This window comes from Kogia breviceps, chromosome 4, assembly GCF_026419965.1.
Source record: "Kogia breviceps isolate mKogBre1 chromosome 4, mKogBre1 haplotype 1, whole genome shotgun sequence".
NCBI classification, from domain to species: domain Eukaryota; kingdom Metazoa; phylum Chordata; class Mammalia; order Artiodactyla; family Physeteridae; genus Kogia; species Kogia breviceps.
In genome coordinates, this window is record NC_081313.1 from 171,082,334 (window position 1) to 171,109,665 (window position 27,332).

At 61.7% G+C, this 27,332-nt stretch overlaps 2 protein-coding genes across 8 annotated transcripts in view; one reads left to right on the forward strand and one right to left on the reverse strand.

Annotated features, from left to right (window-relative positions):
- Positions 1–16,103, forward strand: part of CRTC1 (CREB regulated transcription coactivator 1) — an 80,615-nt gene extending 64,512 nt beyond the window's left edge. For 2 of the 6 annotated variants that reach the window (XM_059061741.2, XM_059061740.2), the window contains 6 exons: positions 682–815; positions 2,555–2,863; positions 4,954–5,058; positions 8,504–8,590; positions 9,197–9,377; positions 10,638–11,358. In XM_059061741.2, the coding sequence (XP_058917724.1) occupies positions 682–815; positions 2,555–2,863; positions 4,954–5,058; positions 8,504–8,590; positions 9,197–9,377; positions 10,638–10,849 (1,028 nt within the window). In that variant the 3' untranslated portion in view covers positions 10,850–11,358. Of the gene's footprint in view, positions 1–681; positions 816–2,554; positions 2,864–4,953; positions 5,059–8,503; positions 8,591–9,196; positions 9,378–10,637 lie in introns of all 6 variants that reach the window. The other 4 variants (XM_059061745.2, XM_067032518.1, XM_067032515.1 and 1 more) reach the window with 2 other exon arrangements.
- Positions 16,104–16,473: 370 nt separating this feature from the next.
- On the reverse strand, positions 16,474–24,587 carry COMP (cartilage oligomeric matrix protein). Of its 2 annotated transcripts, XM_059059882.2 has the most exons (19): positions 23,942–24,587; positions 23,627–23,712; positions 23,157–23,208; positions 22,551–22,720; positions 21,715–21,852; positions 21,347–21,421; positions 21,080–21,238; positions 20,887–20,991; positions 20,691–20,798; positions 20,331–20,490; positions 19,670–19,788; positions 19,402–19,454; positions 19,120–19,301; positions 18,749–18,927; positions 18,573–18,621; positions 18,174–18,370; positions 17,503–17,675; positions 16,756–16,895; positions 16,474–16,672 (listed from the first exon to the last, which is right to left on the reverse strand). In XM_059059882.2, exons 1-19 carry the CDS (start codon positions 24,018–24,020, stop codon positions 16,626–16,628), a joined length of 2,271 nt encoding a protein of 756 aa, XP_058915865.1. In that variant the 5' UTR covers positions 24,021–24,587; the 3' UTR covers positions 16,474–16,625. The 2 variants fall into 2 exon arrangements, with proteins under 2 accessions (XP_058915865.1, XP_066888620.1); XM_067032519.1 differs by lacking the exon at positions 23,157–23,208 and having other exon boundaries at positions 23,942–24,150.
- Between the last annotated feature and the right edge of the window lie 2,745 nt (positions 24,588–27,332).

Genomic DNA, 27,332 nt, shown 5'->3' on the forward strand with positions numbered 1-27,332 from the left:
CAGGGGCCAAGAGATCTGGCCAAAGGAGCAGTTATGGGAAGGGGCATGTTCACGGAATGAAGGTGAGGGGAACGATGAGGCTCAAGAAGAAACTGCAGCATCAGGCAGCACCGATTTAGTTGGAGCTAACCAAAACCCAAGCCATTTTAGGGAAAAAAAAAAAAAAAAAGGAGGGGGACTGTCTCTGAAACCAGGGAAGTGCCAGTGTGGCTGGACCTGGGGCTCGGGTGCCATCTCTGCCCCTCAGCTCCCTTGTGGTTACTAGGATGCCTCCTCACACAATTCTGGACCTCCCTTCCTGGAGTTCCGTCAAAAGCCCCCGGGCAGGGTCTCAATTGGCCAGCCTAGTCACGTGTCCCTCTGGGGGCCAATCATGCGGTAGCCCAGAGGTGGGGAAGCGCTGATTGGCAGGGCCTGCGGGACACGCCCCTCCTGAAGGGATGGCAAGATCTGTGGGGAGAGTTGGTCAGCACTGGAGGTGGGAGCCCATGCAGAGCTGGGGGACCCCCGAGGTCAGGGTATCGGGACCTCAGAGGGGGCATCCCGGGTTTGGTGATCAGGATGTGCCCACTGGCATCTGTCTGAGCGATTGGACTGTCCTCAGCAATGACCCTGGGTGTGTGAGTGCCCCCTGCCATGATCCCAGTGGCTGGCATCATGCCCACCCTCCCTTCCTTTCAGGGATGAGCACGCCTGGCTCCTCGCCGCAGCACCGCCCGGCCGGCGTCAGCCCGCTGTCCCTGAGCACGGAAGCAAGGCGGCAGCAGGCCCAGCAGGTGTCGCCCACTCTCTCCCCACTGTCACCCATCACTCAGGTGCGAGGGCTCAGTGGGGGTGGTGGGGCCCGGCTCTGCCTTTCTGGGAGCCCTCACGCTCCTTCCAGGGAGCAGAATCCTGAAAATCTTGCCAACATTTTTTTTGCTTTTTGTTGTCAAATTTTCAAACACACGGGGAATGCAGAAATCAGTGGCTTGGATTCCCTTGCGCCCATCATGGCTGTTAGCTTGTGCCTGTGTGACTGGGCATTCCTTATTATGCTGTTCTCTTCTTTAGGATCTAGTTGCAATTTCCCAAAATAAAACGTTAAGAGAAGGTCCCCCCCCCCCCTCAATTTACCGTATTTGCTTCATCTGCTTCTTTGGCAGTTTTGTGTGTGTCTAGGAGTTGTTCCGTTTCATCAAAGTTATCCCACGTGCCAGCATACAGTTGTTCGTAGTACTGTCATAATCCTTTTTATTTCTGTGAAGTGGTTAGTAACATTGCCCCTTTCGTTTCCAGTTTCCATAATTGGAATCTTCTCTTTTTTAGTCGATCCAGGCTCGTAGAATGGAGTTAGGAAGTGTTCCCTCCTCTTCTGTTTTTTTGAAAAGTTTGAGAAGCATTGGTATTAATTCTTCTTTGAACATTTGGTAGAATTCAGTGAAGGTGCTGCAGTCTTGGCGGATCTTCACTGGAAAGTTTTTGGTGGCTGATCCCACCTCCTTACTCGATATCGGTCCTTCTCAGATGTCCTTTTCCTTCTTGGGTCCGTTTCGGTAGTTTGTGTGTTCTGAGGAATTTGTCCATTTTGTCTGCTCTTCAGACCCTAATAGATAATATTCTTTCTTCGGTTTTTAACATGACCTCGATGGTCTTATCCACCCACAACGAAATTAACAGTAGTTCTTCTATACCTTCCGATGCCCGGCCTGGTCTCGGCTCCCCACCGTGTCTCTGTCTCTCGTACAGTTCTTGTTCAGATCAGGATCCAAACAGAGCCACGCGTGGCTCCTAGCGTCTGTGTCTTCAGTCTCTTCATCCGCGACCCCAGCCTCTTCTCCCCTCCCCGCCACGCCCCACCCCTGAGGCCTGCCTTCCCTTTCCGGAAACTCCTTTCCAGCAACTCCTTTCCTGCGTTCTGCTAAGTGTTTACATCCTGTAGCTCCTGGGCATATCCAGCCTCCCTCAGAGGGCAGGAGCCCTTGCCTGCCTGCCTGCCTGAGGAACTGTCCGCGCAGACTCGTGAGCCTGGAAAACTTGCCTCTGGTTATTTTCCTCTTTCCAACTCTGAGAGGGGCCCGAGCTGGTCACTGCTGAGTGACCACACAGGGGCCTCCATCAGCCCCACCGTCTCCAGCCTCCCCTTGGTGCCCAGGCTGCAGGGTGGCGGGAGGGGGTTCCTTCTCCCCGGCAGGACCCCACAGGGGCTAGGTGCTGGCTCCCCGCTGGGGTACCAGAGTGTGGTGCCCTGTGCCTGCCCACAGTGGGGAATCTCCAGCTCAGAGAGGCGGGGGATGGGGGTGGAGCATCCTGAGTCTCTGCAAGTGTGGAAGGGTGTGCAGTGAGAAAGGCTCACTGGGGGCAGGCCTACTGAGCTGCAGCCCAGTCCTCCGTGGGCCCTGAGGGAAGCCCGCTTTGCTTTCCTGGTCCAGGGTCTGGACATCCCTCTGTTCATCTCTCACTTCAGCGTCAGTCACGCCAGGCCATGGGGGTCCCCCGGGGGCCAGGTGCTCACAGCCCGCCCGGCCCACTCCTGGGAGCATGTGTCCCACCTGATGCCCTCCTCTCCCTTCAGGCCGTGGCCATGGATGCCCTGTCTCTGGAGCAGCAGCTGCCCTACGCCTTCTTCACCCAGGCGGGCTCCCAGCAGCCGCCGCCTCAGCCTCAGCCCCCGCCACCGCCACCGCCTGCGTCCCAGCAGCAGCCGCCCCCGCCGCCCCCGCAGGGGCCTGTCGGCCTCCCCCAGGGCGGCTCCCTGATGCCAAGCGCCAGCCTGACTCGGGGGCCCCCGCTGCCCCCGCTTGCGGTCACTGTACCGTCCTCTCTCCCTCAGTCCCCCCCAGAGAACTCGGGCCAGCCGCCGATGGGGATCGACAGTGCCTCGGTAAGCCTGGGGCGGGGCCTGACCGTTGGGGGGGCGGCGGGCCCTGTGCAGGAGGAGCCCAGGGGCTGTGGGAGACCCCCGTCGGACCTGCAGGAGGAGTGTCAGGGTGCCTGGCTTTATCTGCAGCCACCTTGAGGCTCCACTTTGAGGCCAACTTGGCCAGGGGTTGAGGCTGAGGCAAACACTGCCTGGGGCTGGGAGCTCAGTGGGGGATTCTCCCTGGAATCCTCAAGTCAAGTTTGTCACCCCGGTATAGATGGGGAAACTGAGGCACAAGCAGGGGTCTGGTGCCCCAGACTTCACCCAGGATGGGCCAACCCCACGTCTGGCTGCCAAGCCCTCCCCCATGGCCCCGATTGCCCCCCTCAGCCCTTCCCACCCAAGACAAGGCTTCCTTGGAAGCAGGGAGAACACGGAGCTCTCAGGGCCTTGGGAATGGACTGCTGAGAGCCAGAGGGATGGAGATGAACTTGGAGGAGAAGAAGGGATGAAGCCAGTTCTGTGGTTCATACAGCACAGTGCCCTGGGCCGGGGGCCTGCAGCTCAGACCATGGGACCCCTTGCCTGAGGCCAGGCTTGACCCCTGCACCCCAAACCTTCCTGCTTGTTCAGACTTTCACCCAGGTTGCCCTGATGGGAAGGGAGTGGTCACAGCTACCTTTGGCCACATCCAGAGAAGCAGGGACCCACGTTTGGGGCCCAGCCAGCCCTCCCCACTCACTTGGCCCATGGCTGCCAGCCCCAGGATAAATGTCATCAGAATATCATGTGCTCTGTGAAGAACAGGCCCCCCCCACCCCTGAGTTGGCCAGGGCGGGCCGGTAACCCAACAGGTAGAAACCCACATTTCCAGGCTGCTCTGATCCCTCAGAGGGCAGACCTCAGGGGTCCCTTTGGATGGGACTGCACCCAAGCCTTGCCTTGGGCAGAAACACAGCAGGTATGGAGGTGACTCTGACAGTGGGGCTGCTTGGGGCACCCAGTTCCATGACACCCTGCCATGGCGGTGCCTCTCTAGAGCTGGGGGGACATTGGAAACATGGGCTATCCAGGCCAGCCTCTCGGGTCAGGGTGCTGTTGTTGGGCCAACCCCCTCCCCTCCCGTGAGAGTGGTGGATCCCGCAGGGCTCGGGTTCCAGTGGCCTCCTCTGTGAGTTTCTGTAGATCCACCCAAGCGAGGAGAATGTCCCTCTGGTCATTTTCCTCTTTCCAACCCGAAGAAGGCCTGAGCTGGTCATTGCCAAGTGACCACGCTGATGTCTCTGACACCCACACCCTGCTGCACGAGCCCCCTGCCCCATCTGGGCTCAACCCCCATCCTAAACTGCTCAGAACAGGCCACTGAGGAAACGAAGGAGACATAGCACTTAGGGAGCCCTGGGCCGGCCTCCTGGGTCTCATTGAACAAGCTCAGAGGGGTCAGGCAGCTTGCCCAGAGGCACACAGCAGGGCCTCACTGGGTAGGACCAGAGCAGAGTCTAAATCCAGCTCCTGGCATAGCCCATCCTGCCCCCCAGGAGTCTGATAAAAAGCCAAGACCTTTTGTCATTCGAGTGAGAAGGTGGCCATCCTTTGGAAGTCTGTGGACAGCATAACCCGGTGGTCTTGTCCCAAGCAATACCAGTGATAGTGACTGCCCAGCGCCAGGAGCCCTGCACTGTGCCCCAGACGGCCTTGGCTGTTAGCCCGAGAGCATCTGACTGGCCCTGGGCCTTCCCTGCCCGTGCGGGTGTACGTGTTCACACGTGTGCGGCTGTGTGCACACATACGTGGGTGTGGTGTGCGTTCGTGTGAGTGCCCTAAAACCTGATGAGTAGAGGCTGATCCCGCCACCCCTTCCCCAGCCCCCCAGGGCGATTCTGTGAGGCTGGGTTCCATGCTCTCTGACCGAATGCCCCTACCCCTCCCAGAGTTGGGTTTGGAGGTAGGGCCCCTTGAGGCCCTGGGCTCAGGTGCCCTCCTGCGGGTGCCCTGGGTATTCAGCTCACCTGAGGGATGGGGGCCCTGCCGGGGGTGTCAGCTGTGAACAGCCAGTCCCGGGAAGCCAGGCCTGGGGCCCCGCGAGCATCCTGACCTGTCTGTCGTCACAGGCGCCGGCTCTGCAGCAGTACCGTACTAGCGCTGGCTCCCCAGCCAACCAGTCTCCCACCTCACCCGTCTCCAATCAAGGCTTCTCCCCCGGGAGCTCCCCGCAAGTAAGGGACGCCGCCTCCCCTCCCCGGCTTCCCCAGCTCCAGCCTAGCTGGCACCCCCCCCCCACGTGTCCCCCATCCACCTGTCTGTCCTCCATCTGTGCCTCCCGTCTCACTCCACCCCATCTTGTTCACTCCACCGGGGTGGGGACTGGTGAGGGGCGGCCACCCTGGGCAGTGGCCAAGGAGAAGGCATCCTCTCCCAGAGCTGTCACATTCCCTCGGCGCCTCTGTGGCCCACACCAAGCCCCAAGTGGGGTTGGCGGGCTCCCCATTTGCATCGGTGACGTTGGTGTCGGCTTCGCCCCAGCTCCTCGCCCCGTGGCTGGGCTGCCGAGCCCAGTGTGCGGCTCAGAGCAGGCATCGAGCAGCCCGTGCACCCGTCCCCACCCATGTCTGCCCGCCCTGAGGCCTCCTGCTTCCAGGCTTCTGGAGGTGGGGGCGTGCTCCCCCTGCGTCAGGGTGCAGCTGAGGTGACGGCCAGCCTGTGATGGGGGCCCTGACTCTTCAGCCCCCTCCGCCCCTTAGGATGGCGTGTCTCTCACCTTCAGACCCCCAGCACAGGAAGCAGCCCCTCCGGTGTCCTGGTCCTCTTCCCACAGATGAGGGGACTGAGGCTTGCCCCAGGCAACAGGCAGGGCTAGATCATGTCTATCAGACTCAGGTTTTCCCTCCATACCAGGCACCACGGGACCTCGATCTCTGACACAGACACACACACACACACCCCTTCCAGGTTCCTCAGAATCCCTCTTGGCTCTGCTCCACCCATGGTTGCATTCTGTCCGGAACCTTCCATCAGGGGAGAAGGGGTTCCTGCAAAACGGACATCCAGGCCCCAGACTTCTCGCTATAGCAACAGAGCCTCCCCAGGACCCCACCACCCCATCCCCAGAACGTCACCAAGCTGAGAAGCCTCAGGAGCTACTGCAGTGCCCAAGACCCTGAAGTCTCCTTCTCAGCCAGGGGAAGATAGGGCCTTACTTCCCGGGTAGAGCAGGGGGAGGAGCTGTTCCTCCAGGCAGGACGTGGGCTCCCTTGTCCCCGGCGACATGCCCCGCTGTCCACTTCCCAGGCTCGCAGCAACGCGCCCCGAGCCAGGCCCTGTGTGTCAGGACAGTAGGCCTAGCCCTCAGGGGACCTGAGGCTCTTCTCATGGCTCACTGATACAGGAGGGGCTCTCCCAGGGCACTCCCTCCACCACCCACGGCAGCCAGGGGTCCCGCTGGGACTGTCGGCGTGCAGCCCCCGACTCCGCAGAAGGCAGGGAAGGTGCAGTGAGCTCGGGGCCGGCCGGGGGTCAGCCTGGTGTCTGCATGCTCTCCGTCCATCCCTGTCGGCTCTGAGCTCTCGCGTCTGGTCTCGTCACGTGGTGCCGAGGGGACGCGGGAGTGGGAGAAGTTGGTCCAGGCAGGGGAAGCAGTAGGAGGCGCCTGCCCGTGGTGGGCAGCCCTGCCTGGGGCTGGTGTACATGAGGCAGGACGGGAATTTAAGGGTGGAGCAGATCGCTCTCAGGAGAGGTTCTCCTGAACCAAAGTGGGCCATTCTAAGCGGAAAGCATGTCGCTGTCTCATCAAGCCCGTGTCTGTGTGTTGGTTTGTCCGTCTGTCAATTGGGCACTGGCCAGGGAGGCAGGCTGCTCATTCCCATGTGAGGACGGGGCTGGCAGGCTGTCTGGCCCCAACCAGGGACTCGCCTGGGGGCAGACCATGGTTTCCCACTGCAGCTGGATCTCTGGGGACACATTCGTCAGCCCCACGGGCCTGGGTCACCCCACGCCTCCCCAGCCCAGCCAGCATCTCCCCTGGACGCACGAGGCAGCCGCCTTGCCCCACTTGGCCTCAAGCAGATGTCGCGTGTGTCCGGCTGCACCCTGAACCTTAGGCAGCTGGAATTGGCTCCTTTGTGCTGCCTCCTCCAGCCCCAGCCCTTCCATTCTGGGCAGACCTTTCTGGCAAACCCTCATGGTAGCTTCACAAGAGAAACCACATCTGGGGTCTCCTGTGTGTGCCGGGCCTCTCTGGGGTCAAGGCCATGGGGACAGGGTCAGGTACCCCAGAACAGCCTGCCCCCGGCCTCAGCCAAGGCCATCATCTGCCTCCTTCACAGCTAAACCCAGCAACCTCACAGCCCCCTTTTCCAAACCTGAAGCTGGCGATTTTTAGGGCAAATGTGGCCTTTTTGCCACATTGTCTTTTTTGCTTCTTACTCCTTTCACATTTTTAACCCTTTCCTGGTGTTTGAATGGAATGTGCGTCCCCAGGAGCCACCGCACCAGCCGGAGTGGCTGTCCCTTGCTGCGGTCAGCCCACTGAATACCCAGAGTGGCTGGGGGCCTCGTGGCCAACTCCTCTCCGGGATGGAGGCCTGAGAGTCAAGCTTTGGCAGTTGTCAGAGAACACGGGGACCTTTCTAGAATAGAGAGCTCAAAGGGGGGAGGTCCAGGACCTGTGGTCCATGAAGACTCTGACCAGGAAACGGCCACAGGGGAGCGACTTCTGCAGGCCACCCTGTTCTACAGAGGAGGAAACTGGCCACAGCTCCCAGCCTTGGGGACGCTGAGGGCCCTGGGCAGGGCATCTGTTTCCCCAGGTCTGTTGCCTCCGGTGTGACCTGGCCACACCCACGACCATCCCTTTCCTCCCTTCCACATGGGCGGGACCACACTCGTATTCTTGGCATCTCCACTGCCTCAGAGGATCCCCAGCCCCTGCTCCTCTCCCGGGGGCAGCCCCCATCCCTGTGCACCAGCTGGCATTGGGCAAACAGGAGTGGGACTGCCTGCCATCCCCCAGGCCCCAGGGCCTCACGGGCAGGCAGGCAGCCACGGCTGGACAGGCGGGCAGGGGCTTTCTGTGTACCTGTCCCGTGCTCACTCTGTGCACCCTTCCTGCGCACGTGTGTGTGGCCTGCTGCCTGTCCCGCGTCTCCCGTGTCTGACAAGGTACGCATCCCACCCTGAACACCCAGAGTATCTCCCACCTTGCCCCACTCACACACTTTCCTCTGGGGCCTGTCAGTTGGGGTTCCCGGTCCCTGTGGCCCCTCGTCTTCCATCTAACGGCGGGTTCACCCACCCCTGAGCTTGAGGAGAGGAGATGGGATGGCACTTTGGGGGAAGTTGGGCGGCAGAGGCCCCCTCCCCCAGAAGCAGGCGGTGGAAAGGAGCAATCATCCCGAGATTAGGGGTGCACCCCTCCACCCCAGTGGGTGTGGGCTCTCCCAGGAGCCCTGAGATAGATGTCATCAGCCTCTCACGTCCCGAGCATCTTCCAGGAAGTTCCAGAGCCCTCCCTCCTCTCCCAGCCCAGGCCGGTGGTGAGGTCCTGGGAGAAGGGTATGGGTGCAGCCAGCCCGTGGGAGCGCCCCACCCCCCAGCCCATAGCAGCCTCACCCCCTGCCTGGTTTTGGGAACCCTGACGACGGCGGGCCTCTCTTCTGTCTGCAGCACTCTTCCACCCTGGGCAGCGTGTTTGGGGACTCATACTATGAGCAGCAGATGGCGGCCAGGCAGGCCAACGCTCTGTCCCACCAGGTGAGCGGGCGCCCACCGCAGACGCTCGCCAGACCCCGCCCGCTCCTCTGCGTGAGCTTCCCAGCCTCTCCAGTCTCCAGGCTGCAGAGGCCCAGGCCCTGGAGGGGGGGTGGCTTGGCTTGGCCTCTCCTGGCATTTGCACCCTGCCCGCAGAACGAGGCCCCCAGCGGAAGGGGAGGAAGGGTGGGCGGTGAACGCTGGTAGGGACGGGCGGTGGCTGTTACAGCGGTGCCTCCGTGTGGGCCGTGCACGTGGGTTTGCCGGGGGGTTGCGGTGGCTTTGCGTGAAGGCCAGGATTGGGAGCGTGTGGGCACGGGAAGGGTTGGCTGCTGCCTGGAGCTGTTCACTCACTTATCCATCCATCCATCCATCCAGCTGTGAGGGGGCCATGTGCCGGCAGGCCCAGGCAGCTTCGGAGACAGGGAGACCCCAAGGCAGAGGGACTCATGCTTGGCAGCCCCGAGTGTACCTTGGCACGGGTGCTGGCCGTCCTGCAGGGGAGGAGGCACTGGCGGTCGCAGGCAGGCTGGCCAGCCAACCACAGCCGGGGTCCCAGGGTGGCCAGCTCGGGGGGCTGGCCTCACACCCGTATGCTTCCTCTCCCAGCTGGAGCAGTTCAACATGATAGAGAATGCCATCAGCTCCAGCAGCCTGTACAGCCCGGGCTCGACACTCAACTACTCACAGGCGGCCCTGATGGGCCTCACGGGCAGCCCCGGGAGCCTGCCGGACACACAGCAGCTCAGCTTCCCCAGCCACAGCAGCATCCCCAATATCATCCTCACAGGTGAGAGGCCGGGGGAGATGGTAGTCCCCGCCCTGCAGGGTGAGGCGCGACGGGGCTGAGGTGTCCCTGCCCAAGGAGGCCAGAACCCACCAACCTCGACTCACTGCTGGGCTCACAGGACACAGGCTGGGGGGACGCACAATGGACCCTGGACCAGGTGTCCAGTGTCCCAGGCTCAAGAGAGTGAGAACAGGATGAAACCGGTCACCTAGCCCTTCACCTCCTGCCCAGTCCCCTGAACCACAGTAGCTGAGCGTACCGGGGATGCATGTGACTGTGGGACGGGCCCTTCCTGCTGGGGCTCGTCCTGTGCAGCTGACGGACACGTAAGAGCTCGTGCATGCTGCGTCAGGCCTCCCCGAGCGGCCGCAGGCACCCAGGCTTGCGCACGCGCATGTTGAGTGCGTCTTCTCCCAGCAGAGCTCAGACCCTGCAGTCCCCCACCCCCACCCCTCGTCATGCCCCTGAAGGTTCTACGTTTTATCAAAGACGGAGGCGGTTTCCTCATAAGCCAGGGCTCTTGGGGAATTGAGGGTGAGACCCTCTCAGCAGTCCCCACTGACATCTCTAGGATGGAAGGGGTTCCTGCCCAGAGCTCCCCACAGCCGGAGTGCAGACCCAGTGCCTCCTCCCCACCCCCAAGGGTCTGCAGGAGATGCTCTGGCTGCAGGAGCCTTGGCCTTGGAGGTTGTGTGAGAAGGATCGGGCCTCTGTGATTGTCCAACAGCCCAGAAAGAACGAAACTTTCATATCCGTTTCCCAGATTGGGAAACTGAGGCCCAGGGTCTCACCACAAGTAGAGGAAGGAGCCCAGGTGTGAGCCTGGGTCTCTGCAGGGGAACCCGGGCTTCCCTCCAACCCACAGGGAGGCCCCTGATGCACACGGAGCAGACTGCCTGGCAGAACCTGGCAGAGCCTGAGAGGCCCCTGCTCCCTCCAGGTCACACTGAAGTCTGTGTCGCAGCCCTCATCCCAGGGCTTTCTGGCCTTGGTACCCCGACATCTGGGTTGGAACCGTCCCGTGTGCTGTGGGGTGTTGAGCAGCATCCCTGGCCTCCACCCACCTGATACCAGTAGCATTCCCTCCAGTCGTGACAACTAAAAATGTCCCCAGACATCGCAAATGTCCTTTGGGGGACAGACTGCTCAGGTGAGCTCCCTGGTATCGCCTGAGCATTGATGGGAGCCATGGAGGCGCAGAGTCGGGGTGCGGGGAGTCAGGGCCAAGCTGAGCCTTTTGTGTGTACCCCCCACCCCCAGTGACAGGAGAGTCCCCTCCCAGCCTCTCTAAAGAACTGACCAGCACGCTGGCCGGGGTCGGTGACGTCAGCTTCGATTCTGACAACCAGTTCCCCTTGGACGAACTCAAGATTGACCCCCTGACCCTGGACGGACTGCACATGCTCAATGACCCAGACATGGTCCTGGCCGACCCGGCCACCGAGGACACCTTCCGGATGGACCGTCTGTGAGCCGCACGCCCGGCACACGGCCGCCCAGCCCCCGGCTCCGTCACCCCACCGGTCAGTGGTCCCCACGGCGTCTCCCCAAGCCTGGGGACAGCGGCGCTCCGTCCCTCGCAAACGGCCGAGCTTGTGATTCTGAGCTTGCAATGCCGCCAAGCGCCCCAGCCCACCCGCCCGCCCACCCCGGTCGTCCACCTCCCGCGTGAGGCCGCGTGTCGTCGCCCCCGCGGACCCTCCCTCCCTGCTCTCTCGTCCCCCTGTAAGATGCAGAAAGCGTGCTGGGCAGGGCCGCCGGCCTCGGGGGGGCGCCGTGCTCTGCGACGGTGGTGGGATGAGGTGCATCTTGCGACTGTTGTCCAGCTCTCACTGCCTTCCTTTGTCCCCGGTACCCCCACCCGCCCGCGCCCCCAGTCCTTGGTTAGGTAGCGAGCCAGCCCCACCCCGCCAAAAGGAGAAGGCGCCGGGGGCAGGGGGCGGGCAGACATGAAGTGGAAATAAACACTATTTGGACTGCCGTCTTTTATATTTCTGAGCACACACAGAACACTAGATTCCATCCCACGGAGGTGGGATGCGAACATGTGAACGGAGCATGCGAAGCAGCTACATCTCCCCCGGGGCCCAGTAGGGAAACCCACGCCCCCACCTCGCCACCCCCAGCTGGGCCCCTCGGTGGCCACCTTGGCTGTGAAATCCCCACTCAGGCCTGTCGGGGATGCACGTGGAGGCGGGGATTATTTCTAGGGGGTTTTGCGACTTGTTTCCATCTTTCTTTCTCTGTACCGTGGTCACTGTTACTATTATTTAAAGAAGGCCGGGGGTGGGGGGGTGGAGGCGGCCGGGGCATTTTTTGGTTTGTTTCTTTCGGTTTGTATTTACATTTGGGTTGTAGATGAATAACTGATTCCTTCAAGCCAACACTTGCCTGAGAGCATGTTTTTATTCTAGAAATCCAACGTTATAATATTTGTAAGCTAACTGGAAGCGGTCTGCTGCCTGCCCGGGTCTGAGCTGCATCTCCGGCCTTTTTACTTTTGCTCCGTTATTCCAAAACAGAAGGACATGAGGTTGGGCTGGGCTCGCTGGACTGAGTGGGCACTCTGGCAGAAGCTGGCAGCAGCGGCCAGAGGGACCTCTGCTCTGATCCCTAACAGACTTCTGGGAAGGAGCCCCGGCTTCCATCAGGGGTCTCGTAAAGACCCAGCTCTGCCCGGCCTTCCCAGAGGTGCCAGCCAGTCCTCAGGGCAGGCCTGTCCTAGACCCCGTGGCTGACGGCAGCAGCTGCGGCCCCTCTGTTCTGAGATGCCCCAGAGACGAGCCTGTCCTCAGCACTCCCATCCCGAGGACCAGCCGACATTCATCCCCTCCCACCATCCCGCCATCTCTTCCGTAGCCCTTCCTGGCAGGGCTGGAATTGGAGGCAAAGGGCAGTGTGCATTTTAGCGGCTGGTTTCCAGGTGCTTCTCAGAGTGCCTCGGGAGGCCCAGGTGACCATCCGTCTGGGCTCACCGGCGCACCAGAGGCCATCCGTCTGCCCTACAGGCCCTGCGAGGGAGTGACAGGGCTGGCTTTGTGTTCTGTCAGTTGCTTTGGAATAGGAACGTCTGTTTCATTCCCGACGTCACATCTCGAGTTCTTACTCGCTCCTCTGCCTGCCAGCAGGGCTGGCACCTCCTGCCTGGTGCGTTTCCGCCTCCGTCGGGGTCTTGTGAGCTCCCACCTCTATCTGTGGGAGCCAGATTTGATCCTAGCGACCATCCCTCTCTCTTGTTCCCTGGTCTGGCTCTTAGCACGTGGCCAAGTGGCCGCGTGGCCCCACAGACGGGAAGCCCCCTGTCCTTGGTCACTTGGCCTCCGCCGCCATTGTCTGGACTGGAGTTGGGGTTAGTGTCAGTCCATCCAGGTCAAGGGCCCGTCTTCTTTCCAGGGCTTGGGGCAAAGAGTGAGGACTCTTTTTCTTTTTTTAAAGAAAAACTACATGTATGTACATAGAAGGGTTTGATTACCATTAGACTTGTATGTAGAACTTTTTTTAAAAAAAAAAAATGGCCTTAATAAAATTACAAGCAACCTTCCTGGATGCAATTTTCAAACTAGGAGTTGGGGACCCCGTGAGGGAGCCCCATCGGCCCACACTTCCCATCTGCCCAGCACTGGGTTCTTGGTGCAGATGGGCAGGGAAGGAGGGGCTGTCCAGCCCCATGGCCCGTTTCTAGCATCCCTCGGCCAGGAGCACAGGTGACACTGTATTAACATGGCAGCCTCAGCCTGTGAGGGGCGTAGGTGCAGAGCGTTCCCGGAGAGGGGATCCAGCCAGGAGCCAGCGGCCAGGCGTCCTCAAAGGGTTCACTGCCCCCTCCTGGGCCTGGGCAGGCCTCTGGGGGTCTACAACAGGGGATTTGGGGTTTTTTCTTAAATATCACTTCTCTACTAAATATTGAATATGAATTGCCAAGACTTTTAGAAACAGGACAGCTTAAGGGAATCAGCCCTTTGACTTGTGATGTGAAAATACTGTGATTTCAGGCGAGCTGTGCCGTGAGGGGTGAGCTGGAGCCCCGGCATCGTGTATATAGACCCGCTCGCTGTGGCCGAGCCCCCCTCAGCTGTGCAAACCTTTCCTCCGGGAGCGTGAGCCAACCAGCGTGTCCCCACCCGCCTCAGCTTACCCTCTGTCCTCTGAGCCCCCAAGGTGGTAAATTTGTTCCCCCATGAGGCTCCATGGGCCAAGGATGAGACCTGGGGTCAGCCTGTCTCTGTGTCCCCCAGAGAAGAGAGTTCATGCCCCTGGTCCCCACCCCCTGCCTGTCAGCATCCCCCCCTGCAGTGCCCAGGGTTGACTTGGGGAAGGAGAAGGAGGAGTCTCATCGGGGTCACATCCCTTTCACAGGTACCCGTAAGGACCTCCACCCGCACCGTACCCTTAACAGAGGGAAGACGGGCAGCACTGTTTGGGGTACCCTGCAGCCCCCTCCCCGCTTTCCTTGCACGCCTTGCTTCCCCCCAGCACTCTTCCGGGCAAGAAGGGTAGGGGCCAGTCCCCTGGGGCAGGGGGCCCCTGAGACCCTCAGTGGAAAGCTCAGGGGGCCGGTCGACCCTTCAGCAAAATTTGGAGGTCCACGGCCAGTGATATCCAAAAACCAGTCAGGCTTCCCTGTGGGGACAAGTACACAGCAGAAGGGACCGTAATTGCGTTGGGTCCAGCCCTCAGCCGCAGTGCGGTCCACGGATTTCCCTGGGACCAGGCCTGCGAGGCTGGAAGGCAAGGGCAGGTGTGTGTGTTTGCAGCCCTTTCCCCAGCAACGCCTCCATGCACTGGGAGTGCTTGGCTGGCCTTTGCGGCCTGTGTGTTATCTCCTTGTGGGGTTTGAGGGCTGGGCAGGAGGTTTCTGACATCGTAGGTGTGTTTGGCCTGATTTCTTCAGGCGGCCGACCTCCCAGGAGGGCGGCTAGCCAAGTGGGCCCATCGTGACGCCTGTGTGTCACAGTGGGGTGGGCAAGGACAGTTGTCCATCTGTCCGTCCATCAGATTCTGTGAGACTCCTGTGTGGAGGGAGAGACATCCTATATCGTCCATCCATCCTGCTGGGGTGGGTGTCCAGTCTGGGGGCTGCGTGCATGCCGGGTGCTGGCTGCGGCCTGGTCACGGGGGACGGGAGTAGGTACGAGGCCCATGGAGGTGCTGGGTGGGACTCAAGCAGCAGGGGCGACCCCCCTCTGTCCAGCCTCTTGGGCCTAATGAGCCCCCATGATCACCTTCTCCTAGAGAAGACTTTGTTGACCTGGAGGTCTCCAGGCAGCTGAGAACGCCTGGGATGGTGCACCCCTCCCCAGACCTCCACATCTCAGCTGACCCTGAGCTAGTTCATAACCAAACTTGCTGCCAAACTCCTGCCCCCAACTGGATTCTGAGTCTTCTGTATTTCCAAAGAAGGCATCCCCACCCCAGGGTGCAGGCTGGGTGTGGTGAGGCCTGGTGGGGTCAGGAGACCCTCCACCTCCCCTGCCCCCACCCCCAGCCCTGACGCAGCAGTAGCAGCACCCATCACCCTCACTGGGTTCTGAGGGAGCTGTAGTCAGAGTCCTCAGGGTGCCCTTGGCATGGTGTTGGGGCACAGGGGTGCAAGGTCAAGGGTACCTGCTGCTCTTGGGCCTGGCCTGCCACCCCTGCAGGTGACGCTTCAGGTGAGGGAGCTCTGGCCACCTGAGCTCCTCCTCCCCCACATGACCTGAAGAGCTGGGGGAGGCTTTGGCACCTCGCTTACCCTGGGAGGCCTGCCTGGGGTGAGTGGGCAGCCAGATCTGTTTCCGCCCGAGTTCTCCATGGACCCTGGGCTCTCATCCCCTGGGGGTCTCACAGCATATGACAGGGGTCCTTGGGACATTACTTTGTCAGGCCCTGCCTGGCCAGCTTGGCCTGAACCAACTCTTTTTGGCTTCCTCGGCTTTTGGGGGTCCTGGCTGCATGGAGCTCAGGCACCTCTCATAACCATTGGTGTGCCACAGGTGGCTGGCCACAGACAAGAGTTCTCCCCCAATGGAGGTGGGGTGACCTGCACCCCCAGGCCTGGGCACTGGGGTACTCCTGAAGGCGCCGGGGGGCAGACAAGACCCTGTGACCCGGGCCTCAGTTCCCTCTTGTCATTAGCTCAGGCCCACGGATCTCAGGGCCCCGGGCTCATCCCAGGCAGGGGCTGGACGGCAGGGGCTGGTTCCAGACAGCTCCCTCTCTCTCTGCCCCCCTGGCCGGTGCCCGACACCTTGTCCCGAGGAGCCAGTGACACTTGGGTTGCCCCCATCTTGCAGGGTTGTGGAATTTGGGGGTAATCGATGCCCAGCCTGTCATTTCTGACCTCCTGCCAACCGGGGACAAGGGGACACGGCTGTGGCATTTGCCACCAGACTCCGGAAGGGAGGGCTTTGGCAGTCAAGGTCCACTGACCCCGCCATGCCCTCCGTTGGAAACTGCCCCTGCCCCTCCAGGGACTGGGCGGTACCACTGATATATGCAAACCCGCCAGTCCAAGCCCTGTCCCACTCATGTCCCTCTTTCCCCCAGGCTGGCTCTGCCCCCACCCCCAGCATGTACATTGTGCTGTAGATGTCCCGTGGGCCGCACGCGTGGGTGCCCACGGCGGGCGGGGGCGGGCGCTCAGGGCGCACTCGGCCGGCCCCTGCCCATCCTCTCTGGCGTGGACGCTATCGTCTGTGTACCTTTGCATCCTTTGTAATGAAACGTAATAAAAATCCAATGTTTTCATCTCTGCCTCCTCCCCTTTTTTCCTGCCCTCTTCTCCCCTCTGGAGGATGAACTGTGGGTGTTGCAGGTGCACCAGGCAGGAGCCACACAGGGGCCACACACACACACACACACACACACACGGACACACAGACACGCAGGCGTGAGCCCCTCACACACACAGCCCAGGATCCTGGGGCAGACGCCCCAGGGGAGTGAGTCGATGCAGCAGGGCCGGACACTCCTAGTCAGGCTCCTAGGGCCCCAGCCAGTCACGGGGGGAGTCAGTGGCAGGCCCCCAACTCTCCCAAGGCCTGAGTTTGGGGTCCCTGGCCTCCCCTCAGAGGCTCGACCCTGCCATCTCCCCGCGTCAGAGACCACAGCCGGCTGCTCCGCCACACACACACTTTATTTTATCCTCTCTGAGCCCCTCTCCCTCCCCACCAGGCCAGCTGCCTCTTGGGGCCGGGTGCCGATGGCCTCCCACAGTGAGTGCAGCCCTGAGGGTGGCCGTCATCCAGTGGCGGGTCCCCACCTGTGTCCCTAGGCCTGCACCAGCCTCTGGACCTCGTAGTCCTCGGGGATGGTGTCTGTGGAGAGAGGGTGAGCAGGTGAGAGGGGGGTGAGGCTGGGCGGTATGGACTCCACACCTTCCCCAAGAGGGTCCTCTTACCATTGCAGCGGTAGCGCAGGTTGGCCCAGATGATGTTCTCCTGGGAGAAGCAGAAGACTCCCAAGCGGCCTCCCCGCATGGTCGTGTCCAGGACCACATTGCTGTCCGCAACCAGCTCCGGGCCCTCGTAGAACCTCACTCTGCGGGGAAGGAAGGGACTGATTCAGGGCCCTGGGCCAGGTGCCTCCTCCCCCCTCTCAGAGCTTCAGCATCCTGCCCCATGAGCTAGGCCCCTTCCTCTCTAGGAGAGGGGGCCATATGTCTCCCTGCCTGGGCCATGCTCAGGGCAGAGGGGGCTCCTGACCTGAGCCTCAGTTTCCCTGTGTGAGAGGATGGACATCTAGAGCCCTGCACACAGTAGGTGCTAAGCATAGTGCCTGGACTTCCTGGCAGCACAGAGTGGGGATTGAGAAACCAGGAGTGGGTGAGACCCCACCTACTGCTGTGTGCAGAGTCCAGAACCACCGGACCCTTGAGCCCAGACCACCCGAACTGGCCCCGCCTTTTCTGAGTCCAGGCTCCCCCCTGTACCACCTCTCCTCTAGCCCTGCCCCCTGAGCAGCTCTCTGCACAGCCTGGCCCCTCCCCCTGTCCTGGGAGGGGTATCATGCCCCGGGGCCAGACAGTTACTTCTAACTGCCTGTATTATTTCCATTTTACAGATAAGGGGACCGAGGCCCCCTGAAGCACTCCCGGCTTCCCTCAAGAACCAGGATAGAGCAGGGACTCCGGAGGGCAGGTTCCCACCTGATGTAGCCCACTTGGGGCCGGTGCTGCAGGAACCAGCGGTAGGACGTCTTGTCCTTCCAGCCCACGTTGCGGGGGTCCTTCCACAGCAGCCTCACCTGTGACTTTGTGTCCCCCGTGTGCCACAGTGCATTCCGAAGCTGCTCCCCAGGGCCTGTGGAGGACTTCACGGCCTGCCACGCCGGAGAACAGGGGAGCGTGGGTCAGAGACCACACAGGCCACCAGAGCCCCCAGACAGGCAAGGAGCTGTGAGTCATAGAGGAGTGTTGGGGGCCCCCCAGTATGCCTGGATGGGAGACCCACGAGGAAGCCTTGGGGGCCACATGGAGCTTTGCAGGCAGGCTGTAGGGGCAGCAATGGTTTGTGGGATAAACTCGAGTCTAGAGGACTTGGGGAATTCTAGTGTTTCAGTGAAATACTGGGGTCTATGGGGCCTGCAGGAGGATTTGGAACCTGGGGGAAAGTTTGGGGCTCTGTGAGAGGGTTTTGGGGCCCACAGAAAGATTGGGGGACCCTGGGGGAGTGTTTGAGGGCCTGTGGGAGGAACTAGGTAGAAAGACTTAGAGGTCCACAGAATGAGGTCGGGGGCTGTAAGGCTTTGGGGATCTGTGGGAGGGTTTGGGGCCTCCGAGTTGGCACTGAGACCAAGAGTTCAGGTAGGGCCCAGCACCTTGAGCTGGATGCCAGGCTCCGCCACTGCACGGAAGGGGTTTGCCTGCCAGTATGTCTGCTCCATTTGCTTCCACATGACCACATAGAAGCTGGAGCTGTCCTGGTAGCCAAAGATGAAACCCGCGTAGTCGTCATCCGTGACCGTGTTCACGTGGAACGTGCCTTCGAAGTCCACGCCATTGAAGGCTGTGTAACCTGGGGAGAGGAAGGGGCGGTAGCCCCTGCCGCACCGGGGCCCAGTTCCGCCCCCGGCCCCGCCCCTCCAGAGTCCAGAACGCCCGACCCCTGAGCCCAGACCACCCAACCTGGCCCCGCCTTTCCTGAGTCCAGGCCCGCCCCGTCCCACCTCTCCTCTAGCCCCGCCCCCTGCACGGCCTGGCCCCTCCCCATGTCTCACCCACACCCAGGCCAGGGTCGCTGTTCATCGTCTGCACGATCTCCATCCCCTGGTAGGGTTCAAAGGAAGAAGGGCCTGAGGCCAGCCGTGTGAGCCCTCGGCTCCCCGCCCCTAGCTTAGGACCCGCTGTGGCGGTCCTGGGCTGCCCCCAACTCCCGCCTGGGCCCCGCCCGCACCTGGTTGAGCACCACCCAGTTAGGGTCTATCTGGGCGTCGCCCTCGGGGTCCAGCACGACCGTCTGGAAGGCCCGGAAGTCGGTGAGGGTGACCTCAGCGTTCTCCGGACACACATCGATCTTGTCCACCACCTTGTCTGCATCAAAGTCCCCCTGGCACGCGTCGCCCACGCCGTCCCCTGAGACGAGATGGGAGGCCCCCCCACCATAGTAGAATCAGCTCCAGGCCCCGCCCCAGGCCTGGCCACGCCCACACCATGTCTCCAGCTCCGCTCACACGCGCCACTGGCTCCACCATGCCCACCCCAAATCTCACCCTAGTGGCTCCACATTTGCCCTGCCCCCACCACAGGCCCTGCACCCTGCCTTACGGTCCACGTCTTCCTGGCCCGGGTTGGGCACCAGGCGGCAGTTGTCCCGACTGTCGGGGACCCCGTCGTTGTCATCATCGTCGTCGCAGGCGTCACCCTGGCCATCGTGGTCTGAGTCCTGTTGGGCGCTGTTGGGCACTGTGGGGCAGTTGTCCCGCGAGTCCTGGTGCCCATCCCCATCCCTAGAGTGGGTGGGTGGGGCACAGACAATGAGACCCCAGAAAGCTGGATCAAGGGCTGCCCACCCTGGGTGCCCACCTCAGCCCCAGATGTCCTCCTTACTGGTCTTGGTCGCTGTCACAAGCATCTCCCACAAAGTCGTGGTCCACATCCCTCTGTGGGCGGGGGAAGGATGTAGATGTCCATAATCAGGGCAGAAGAATTCAGAAGCCTCCCGCCCACCCCCAGTTCCAGAGCCAAGTCCTTCCTGACGTGGAGGAACATCCCCCACCCACCCACCCCAGGCTACTCGGACTGGGCTGGAGTCTTGTTAATCAGTCTGGGGCTTACCCCAGGGGCCTGACACAGCTGGGGTCTGGCCTGCCCTCACCTGGTCTGCGTTGCTCTTCTGAGGACAGTTGTCACAGACATCCCCTACACCATCGCCATCACTGTCTTTCTGGTCTGAGTTGGGCACCCTGGGGCAGTTGTCCACCGTGTTGCGGATCCCTGCGGGAAGCAGAAGGACAGAACGGGATCCCAAGATTAGGACGGGGCCAGGCTGACTTCAGCAGGGCAGGTGCAGACCTGGGGCTAGCTTGGGACAGAGTCCCACCCCATCTTTGGCTCCCAATAACTACAAAGTTAAACCAAGTATTCGTGCCCAGTCGCCAGCCTCCTAGAGACTAAATGAATGGACGGCGGTGAGGGGACTAGCTCTGTGAATGCACCACCTCGAGTCTCTGCCCAGATGTAAAAATGGTACCTCCTCAGCCCTAAACCCCAGGCTCACGTCTCTGTCCTCTTATTTCCTCCCTGCAGCATCTAACACAGGGACCACCTTCCCCTCCTCCAAAAGTTCCTCCCTTTTCTCCTCGGCATCATATCCCAGCTTGCATTTTGCTGCCCGCCGGAGCATGGTCCACGGTCCCTGGAGCCCTAGGCGAGCATACCCTCTCCGGCTTCCAAAGGAGGCCGAGGCCGCCCCCTCCCAAGCCCCGCCCCTTGGTGCCCGCCCTTCCCTCTCCTCTCCCCCCTGCCACAGAGCTCACGGTCGCCGTCTATGTCGTCGTCGCAGGCGTCGCCTCGGCCGTCGTTATCTGTGTCCTTCTGATCGTCGTTCTTCTGGGACCGGCAGTTGTCGCATGCATCGCCCCACTTGTCACCGTCCGCATTGCGCTGGTCAGGGTTCCGCACCAGTGCGCAGTTGTCCTAGAGGTCAGGGCCGGTTGGGAGTAGTCAGGCCTAGAGAGGCAAATGTCACTCCCCAGACTGTCCATCTCCGAGGCCCCGCCTCCTCTGCCGGGAACCCCCTAACCCTCTGGGACCCGCGAGATCAGCCTCTAAGGCCACACCCCTCACTCGAGCCAAGCCCCCATCTAGTCTCGCCCAGGCCCCCGCTTTTGCCCCACCTTCTCGTTGAGGACGCCGTCCCCGTCGGCATCCGGGTCGCAGGCGTCTCCGATGCCGTCGCGATCCACGTCCTCCTGCCCTGAGTTGGGCACCGTCACGCAGTTGTCCTAGGGGTGGGCGCGGCGGGCATGAGGGGCGCTGCTAGGGAGCCCCGCCCACCCGCATACCAGGCCACGCCCTTCAGACCCCGCCCACCTTTCGGCACTGGCGCTCTGAGCAGCTCAGCTTCTCGTCGGGAAAGCCGTCCAAGTCTGTGTCGCTGCCGCAGAAGAGCCCATTGCCAGCCCAGCCGACGGCGCACTGCGGGTGGGGGAGTGAGTGGGTGCTCCGGCGTGGCCCCACCCCGGGACCCTCATCGTACGCCCCTCCTTGGCCCGCTCGCACTCACCACGCAGGATCGCGACCCATCACGCTCCAGGACGCAGTCGGCCTTCTCGTGACACGGGCTGGGCGTGCCGTCGGGGCAGAAGCTCTGTGCGCGCCGACGGCAGCCTGATGCCTGGTCTCCCACGAAGCCGGGCTGGCACGGTCCGCACTGGAAGGAGCCCTGAGCCCGGGCCACAGGAGGTCAGCCCCACCCCACCCCACCCCCTGCCTGACACTTCGCGTCCCATCCTCCATCTCTCAGTCCTTCGCCTCTGCTCCCAGGCCTTACCAGGGTATTGACGCATACGGAGTTGGGGACGCAGTTATGCTGCACGGTCTCACACTCGTTAATGTCCGTGCAAACCTGGGTGGGAGGGAGGGCAGAGGTCACTGCTCCCACGCAGATACCCCCAGACCTCCCACCCGGTTCACGTCTCCTCTGAATCCTACCTCTCCCCTACATCTTGCCTCCAACCCCGACCATCCCTGACGTGGACCCTTAACTTCCTCTATTCCCCAGACTCCCGTCCCTCTGCCCTCACGCTGGAGCGAGGCAGGAAAAGGCTGCGAGGCTGGAGGTCGAGTTTACTCAACAAAGTGCCCCTCACCCCAAAATGCTCCTCCTGGCTCCCCACCCCAACCCCCCACGGCCCTCACCTGCTTGTTGGCCTTGGCGAAGGCCAGCCCCACGCCCTCGTGGGTGGGGCCGCTGTACCCCGGTGGGCAAGCCTCGCAGCGGAAGCCTGGACTGGTGTTGATGCAGCGGACGTGGGGGAAGCAGGGATGGGCGTTGCACTGGGGGAGGAAGGGCCCCGGAGGGTCAGAGGACGGACGTGGAGCTGGGCCTCCCCTAGAGAGGCGCCTCGGGGCTTATTGGGCTTGTAAAGTTCAAGGGCCATCAGCTAGCTCCTGGGGGTGGGGGGAGTGCCATGTGGGGCAGAGGCCACTGTCCCAGGGGTCACACACGGCTTTGCCTTGATGTGGGAAGGGGCAAGACCAGGCAGGGAACAGGGCGTAGCTGAGGGGATCTGCTCCTGGGACCCGGTGGGCTGGGTGCGCATGGGCGGGGGAAGACATTTTGAGGGCGGGCGTCCCCAGAGGAGGCGGGAAGTGGTCGTCGGGGCGCGCGTGCCCGGCGGTGAGGAGGCTGTCGGGGCGGGAGCCCCCCGGTGGTGGAAGGGTGGCTGGGGTCGGCGGCTCCCGGCGGTGAGGGGGGTCGTTGAGGCGGACCACTCCCGGCGGTAGGGGAGTCGTCGGGGCGGACGTCACCGGCTACGGAGGAAGTCGTCGGGATGGGCATCCCAGGTGGAGAGGGGGTTGGTAGTGGTGGGTGTTCCCCGGCGGTGGGGAGGTCGTCTGGACCTGCGCCCCTGGAGATGAGGGGGCTGGGCTCTCCGGGAGAGCACCCCCAGCGAATGAGGAGTTCATCGGGGCGGTGGGGAGCTGTGGGGTCACGCTTTGGGGGATCGTCGGAGCGGTGGTGACGGACGCACCTCGTTGACATCGGCGCAGTGCGAGCCGTTGCCGGTGAAGCCTGAGGGGCAGGGTCCGCAGCGTGCGCCGCTTGCTGTCTCGGTACAAGCCACGCCGGGGAAGCAGAAGCCGGGAGCGCACTGGCTTAGGGGCCTCACGCTCAGTCTGGGGGTGAGCGCGGGTTGCATCCCTGCGGGGGGTGGGGAGGGAATGGTTAGGGCCACGTCCAGGGGTGGAGCCTGGGGGGGGGATGGCCCCTGAGGGCGTGGTGTTCTGAGACCTGGTTGTTCTGAGACCCCGCCTCGTACTGAGCGCTCTGCAAACCAGGTCTCTCCAGTATCTGTATCTCTGCGCCCGGCCGTTTTTTGCTTCTCCCTCCGCGACTCTCCACCTTCCAGCATCTCTCGCATGGTTTCTGGCCCTTTTGGGGTCTCCCCCTCCCATAGTCTCTGTCTCCCGTTCCTGTTTATCTCTCTCCATCCCTCATCCAGTCTCTCCATCTCTGTCAGCCTCCATCTTCTCCTCTGTCTCTTTTCCTCCCTGTCTGTCCTTCGCTCTCTGTCTCTGTCTCCCCATCTCTTCTCGCTCCCCCGCCGCCCAGTCTCTGCCGCCCCAGCTGCGCTCACCGCACGCGTCACACTCCATCACCGTGTTTTTCAGAAACGTGATCTCCTTGACCTTTGGTGCAAGGGGGATGGGGTGTGGTCAGCGGGTCCATCCCTCTCCTCCCCCGTCGAGTCTCCCCTCTCCCTCTCTCAAACTCCCTTCCCGCAGACCCACCCACTCGGCCCGGGCCCCCTCCCCACGGACTCCCTACCCCGAGATCCCTACTCTCCCAGCCCCTCTCTCCCTTCCCTGGGATTCCCTTCCCCCCTCACGGATCCTTACCCCTCTCCCGCGGAACCCCCTGTCCCTGGGACCCCTCTTTTCCCTCTTTTCCATAACTCTGGGCCCTCTTCACCTCCACCAGGATTCCCTTCTCCGGTCCTCCTCCCACCCCCACCCCCACACTCCCCTACCTCCGAGACCCCCTACCCCTCTTCCAAGCCTGTCTGTGCCAACCCGGCACCCCCGTCCCCCCAACCCCGGCAGGCACCTGCTGCCGCAGCAGTTCCCGCACATCCTGCAGCGCCGCGTTGGTCTCCTGTAGTTCGCGTAGCATCTGCGGACCCAGGTCTGCACCTGCGCTGACAGGGGGCGCTGTTGGGGCGTCGGGGACCGGAGACCCCCATCACCACCCCTCACACCGCCGCCTCAGGGACCCCTGACACCCACCCCATTTCCTGAGCCTCTGCCCCGCTGCCTGCTTTCTCCGCCCCTCACGCCCCGGCGAACAGTCCCCGAGTCCCCAAAAGCCGCGACCCCAGGCCTCCCGCGAGTCCTGTCCGTTTGGGGGTCAGGCGCGGCTTACCCAGCGGGATCTGCCCCTGGCCCGATGCGCCGAGGGCAGCCAGGGTGAGCAAGAGAACGCGGGCGGCGGTGAGGACCATGACTGCGGCGGGGAGCTGGACAGCGGCTCGCTCTCTGCCGCCCACGAGGCCCGCGCGGTCTATTTATGCCGGCGGCGCGGCCGGCCCCGGGGACGGCCCTCCGCGGCCCTGCCCAGCGTCCAGCCTCAAGGTAAACAGACGGCGCTGGCCTCCGCGTTCAAGGCCCCGCCCAGCGCGGCTGAACCCGGATCCGGCGGGGAAACTGAGTCACGGGGGGGGGGCGCTTTGTGTCCGGGCTGGTGGGGCAGGGAATGAAGCGGGACCGCCCTCCAGCCCTCTCATTCGCTTATCTGAGTGATGGTTGCGTGCCAGGACTCAGGCAGAGCTGGGAACGAAGTGATCACCGCAGTGGCTGCCCTCAGCTCACACTTGGGGAAACTGAGTCGAGAGTGGCTAAAGGTTAGGACTCACCTCCTCCCCCAACCCCCTTCTGATCTCTCTCTGCGGTTCTTTAGCTGGTGAGTAGGGGAGGGGGGCAGCCTGGTCGCCCAGGGGCCGGAGCCCACTCAGTCTCCCAATCTGTGCACTGGGCTGTGTGTGTCCGTCCCTCCCCAGCAGGAGGGTGAGCAAATTAAAGGGAGGAGATCTGAGCGGGGGAGGCCCTGTGCTTCTGTTTGTCGAGACTTTGCCGTACCATCCAAGCTCCAGTCCAGCTCTGTGGGAACAGCCTGTAATAAAAATAGAAATTACTGCTAATCAGGAAAATCCTCCCAGCCCAGCCGTGCTCTTAAGCTACAAAACGCCTCTGTTTTCTGGAGTTAACCCTCTTTGCCCCTACCCCTCCAGCGTTTGCAGCCTCTGTTCTATAGGCAGGGAAACTGAGGACCAGAGAGGGGAAGTGACTAGCCTAGGGCCACTGCGAGGGGCAGGGATGAAGCCAGGGTAGGTTCATTGCCATATTTGTTCTCATGGGAGGTTGCAGAGAAGTCACTGAGGGCTTCCTGGAGGAGGTGGCAAGGAAACTGAAAGGAAAGGACTCAGATCAGCAGAGACAAAAAGGTGAGGACAGTTCTGGCAGAGGGAAGCATGTGGAGCTTGGAGGTGGGGAAATTTCAGGCACATTCATTATTCTCAAACATGCATTGAGAACTTACTGTGTGCCATGTTCTGTGCAGGACGCTGGGGACACAGAGTGAACAAGCCAGACTGGGCCCCTCCCTCGTGGGGAACCCAGGTTGGTGGGGAAGCAACTACATGTAATCATCCCAAGGGGCCAGGACTGTGGTGGGGGATGCACAGGCAGCAGTGGGAGCTCCAAGAAGGTGCCTGACCCAGTTTGGGGTGGCAGGGGGAGTCTGGGCAGGCTTCTTAGAGGAGGAGGGAACACTGAGCTAGGACCAGGAAGGTGGGGAGGCCATGGCCAGATAAAGAGATGGTGGAAAGGCATTCCAGGTAGAGGAACAGCAGGTGCAAAGGCCCTGAGGCAAAAATGAGCCTGGTCTGATGGACAGATTGATCTCAGGGTAGAGAAATCTTGGGGCTCAGGAGAAGTAATACCAGTGGGGCAAGGCTTGCGCTGTCTTCTGAGGGCAATGGGGAACCACAGAGGGTGAGTGAGGAGTGGTGGGTCTGGAGGGGAGGCTGGGTAGGAACAGCCGATCCCAGCCTGGGCACTTCCAGTGAAGTGCCACAGGCCCGTGCCCTGATGCCTGTGGCAGGGCCATGAGCTCACCTCCTGTTTTCCTTGGCATCCGGCACACCTGGGGGCCGCTCCCGGCTGGTGCTGGAATTCTTGGGAAAACCATGGCTCCAGCAAGGGCTGTGGGTTTGCGTGTGCCTCATGCAGCTGGGACAAGGGCACATGGAAGCCAGGCCCCCACCAGGCTTGGCATGGGGCTGCGGCTTGGACACACGTGGCCTTGTTCACGGCCCGGCCATGAGGAGATGTGGGGAAGGACATTCCAGCCAGAGGGAATGGCAAAGGCAGAGGCCCTTAAGATACCCCAGTCCGCAGATCAGACAACAGAGGCCTGGAGACATGGGCAATCTGGTTTCATGCTCCTGCCTCCTGGATCCCATCGGCCCTGAAATACCCCTTCCAGGCAGCAGCCCCCTCCTCCCACGCACACCTCGGCAGCCTCACGTTACACAATAACTCACTCAGCGTGTCCTTCCGGCCTTTGTACCTGCTGTCCCCCACCATCCCGAACACCTTCCTCCATCCTCCAAGGTCTGGCTCTGGTGCCCCCTCCTTCAGGAAGACCTCCCTGCTCTTCTTGGGCAGGGCTTAGGGGCTGGTGCCTTTGTGACATTCTTCTAGGATGCCTGACAGAATATTTCTGGTAGAGAAAGTTGGGATGGCCTCACCCGGGGGACTGGAAATGTCTGTGTTTTGTTCTGTTCCTCCTACCCTGGGGGCCACTGGGCCTGCAAAGAGCACCTGCCCTGATTAGTGTAACATTGTTATTATTCCTTATAATTTTTTTCCTTATAATTGATGTAATATAATTACTATTAATAATAGTAACCCCTGCTACCACTGTACTTTAGGACAGACTCAGGAGCCACATGGCCTGGGTTCGAATGTCAGCCGGACATAGCCTTGCTGTGTGACCTAAGGCAAGTTGCTTGACTTCTCTGTGCCTTGGTTTCCTCACCTAGAAAGTGCAAGGGATCACTGTTGAGAGGATTGAATGAGCTAACCCGTGCCCCGTGTCTGCCTCCTGTGTTAGCCTCATTATATAATCTGTAATTTATACACTATGTCACTTATACCTCAGATCGTTCTTATTCACATTTCTCTCAGAGAGGGCATGAGACAGCTCAAGGTCACACAGCCAGGATTAAAACAGGAGAAGGCAGGACCCCTAAGGCCTTCATACCACCCACTCTCTGCCCTTGGCCACAGATTCCAGACGAGAAATGCTAGCCCAGGCCCCTCATTAGCTGTGAAAACTCTGATACCCAGGACCTCCTGGCCTGAGCCCTTGGCTGGAGCCCCAAACAGCCCCGCTTCCCATGATGCTGGACCCAGTGGTTCCAGGAACCTGGCCAGGCTGGGGCAGAGGGGCTGATGCCTGTGTGATGGGGCCCCTGAGCCCTTCCTGGCACAGTCCTGCTGGGCCAGGAGACATGTGGGCGCCCCCAGCTCCCCCAGCCGCCTCTCCCTGTGAATCCAGAGAGAAAATATGTCGGGAAGGCAGCCGCCCTGCCCTGGGCGGGCCCCGCCACAGGCCCAGGGTCTGGGGAATTCATTAGAGCAGCAAGGGAGGCCACTTAGCCACTGCTGCATCTGCAGCTGAGGAGCCTGAACCAGCCTGCCTGGGATGGCCCGATTGGACCCATCTCTCCAGAAGGACCAAGTGGTGGGAA

Excerpts from the sequence above, each read along its gene's own strand:
- COMP (XM_059059882.2), bottom strand. The coding sequence starts at position 24,020 with ATGGTCCTCACCGCCGCCCGCGTTCTCTTGCTCACCCTGGCTGCCCTC. Across the intron at positions 21,239-21,346 it reads CCGTATGCGTCAATACCCTG|GGCTCCTTCCAGTGCGGACC; the intron begins GTAAGGCCTGGG and ends GCCCGGGCTCAG. Across the intron at positions 19,789-20,330 it reads CGACGACATAGACGGCGACC|GGATCCGCAACACGGTGGAC; the intron begins GTGAGCTCTGTG and ends TGCTTCCCGCAG.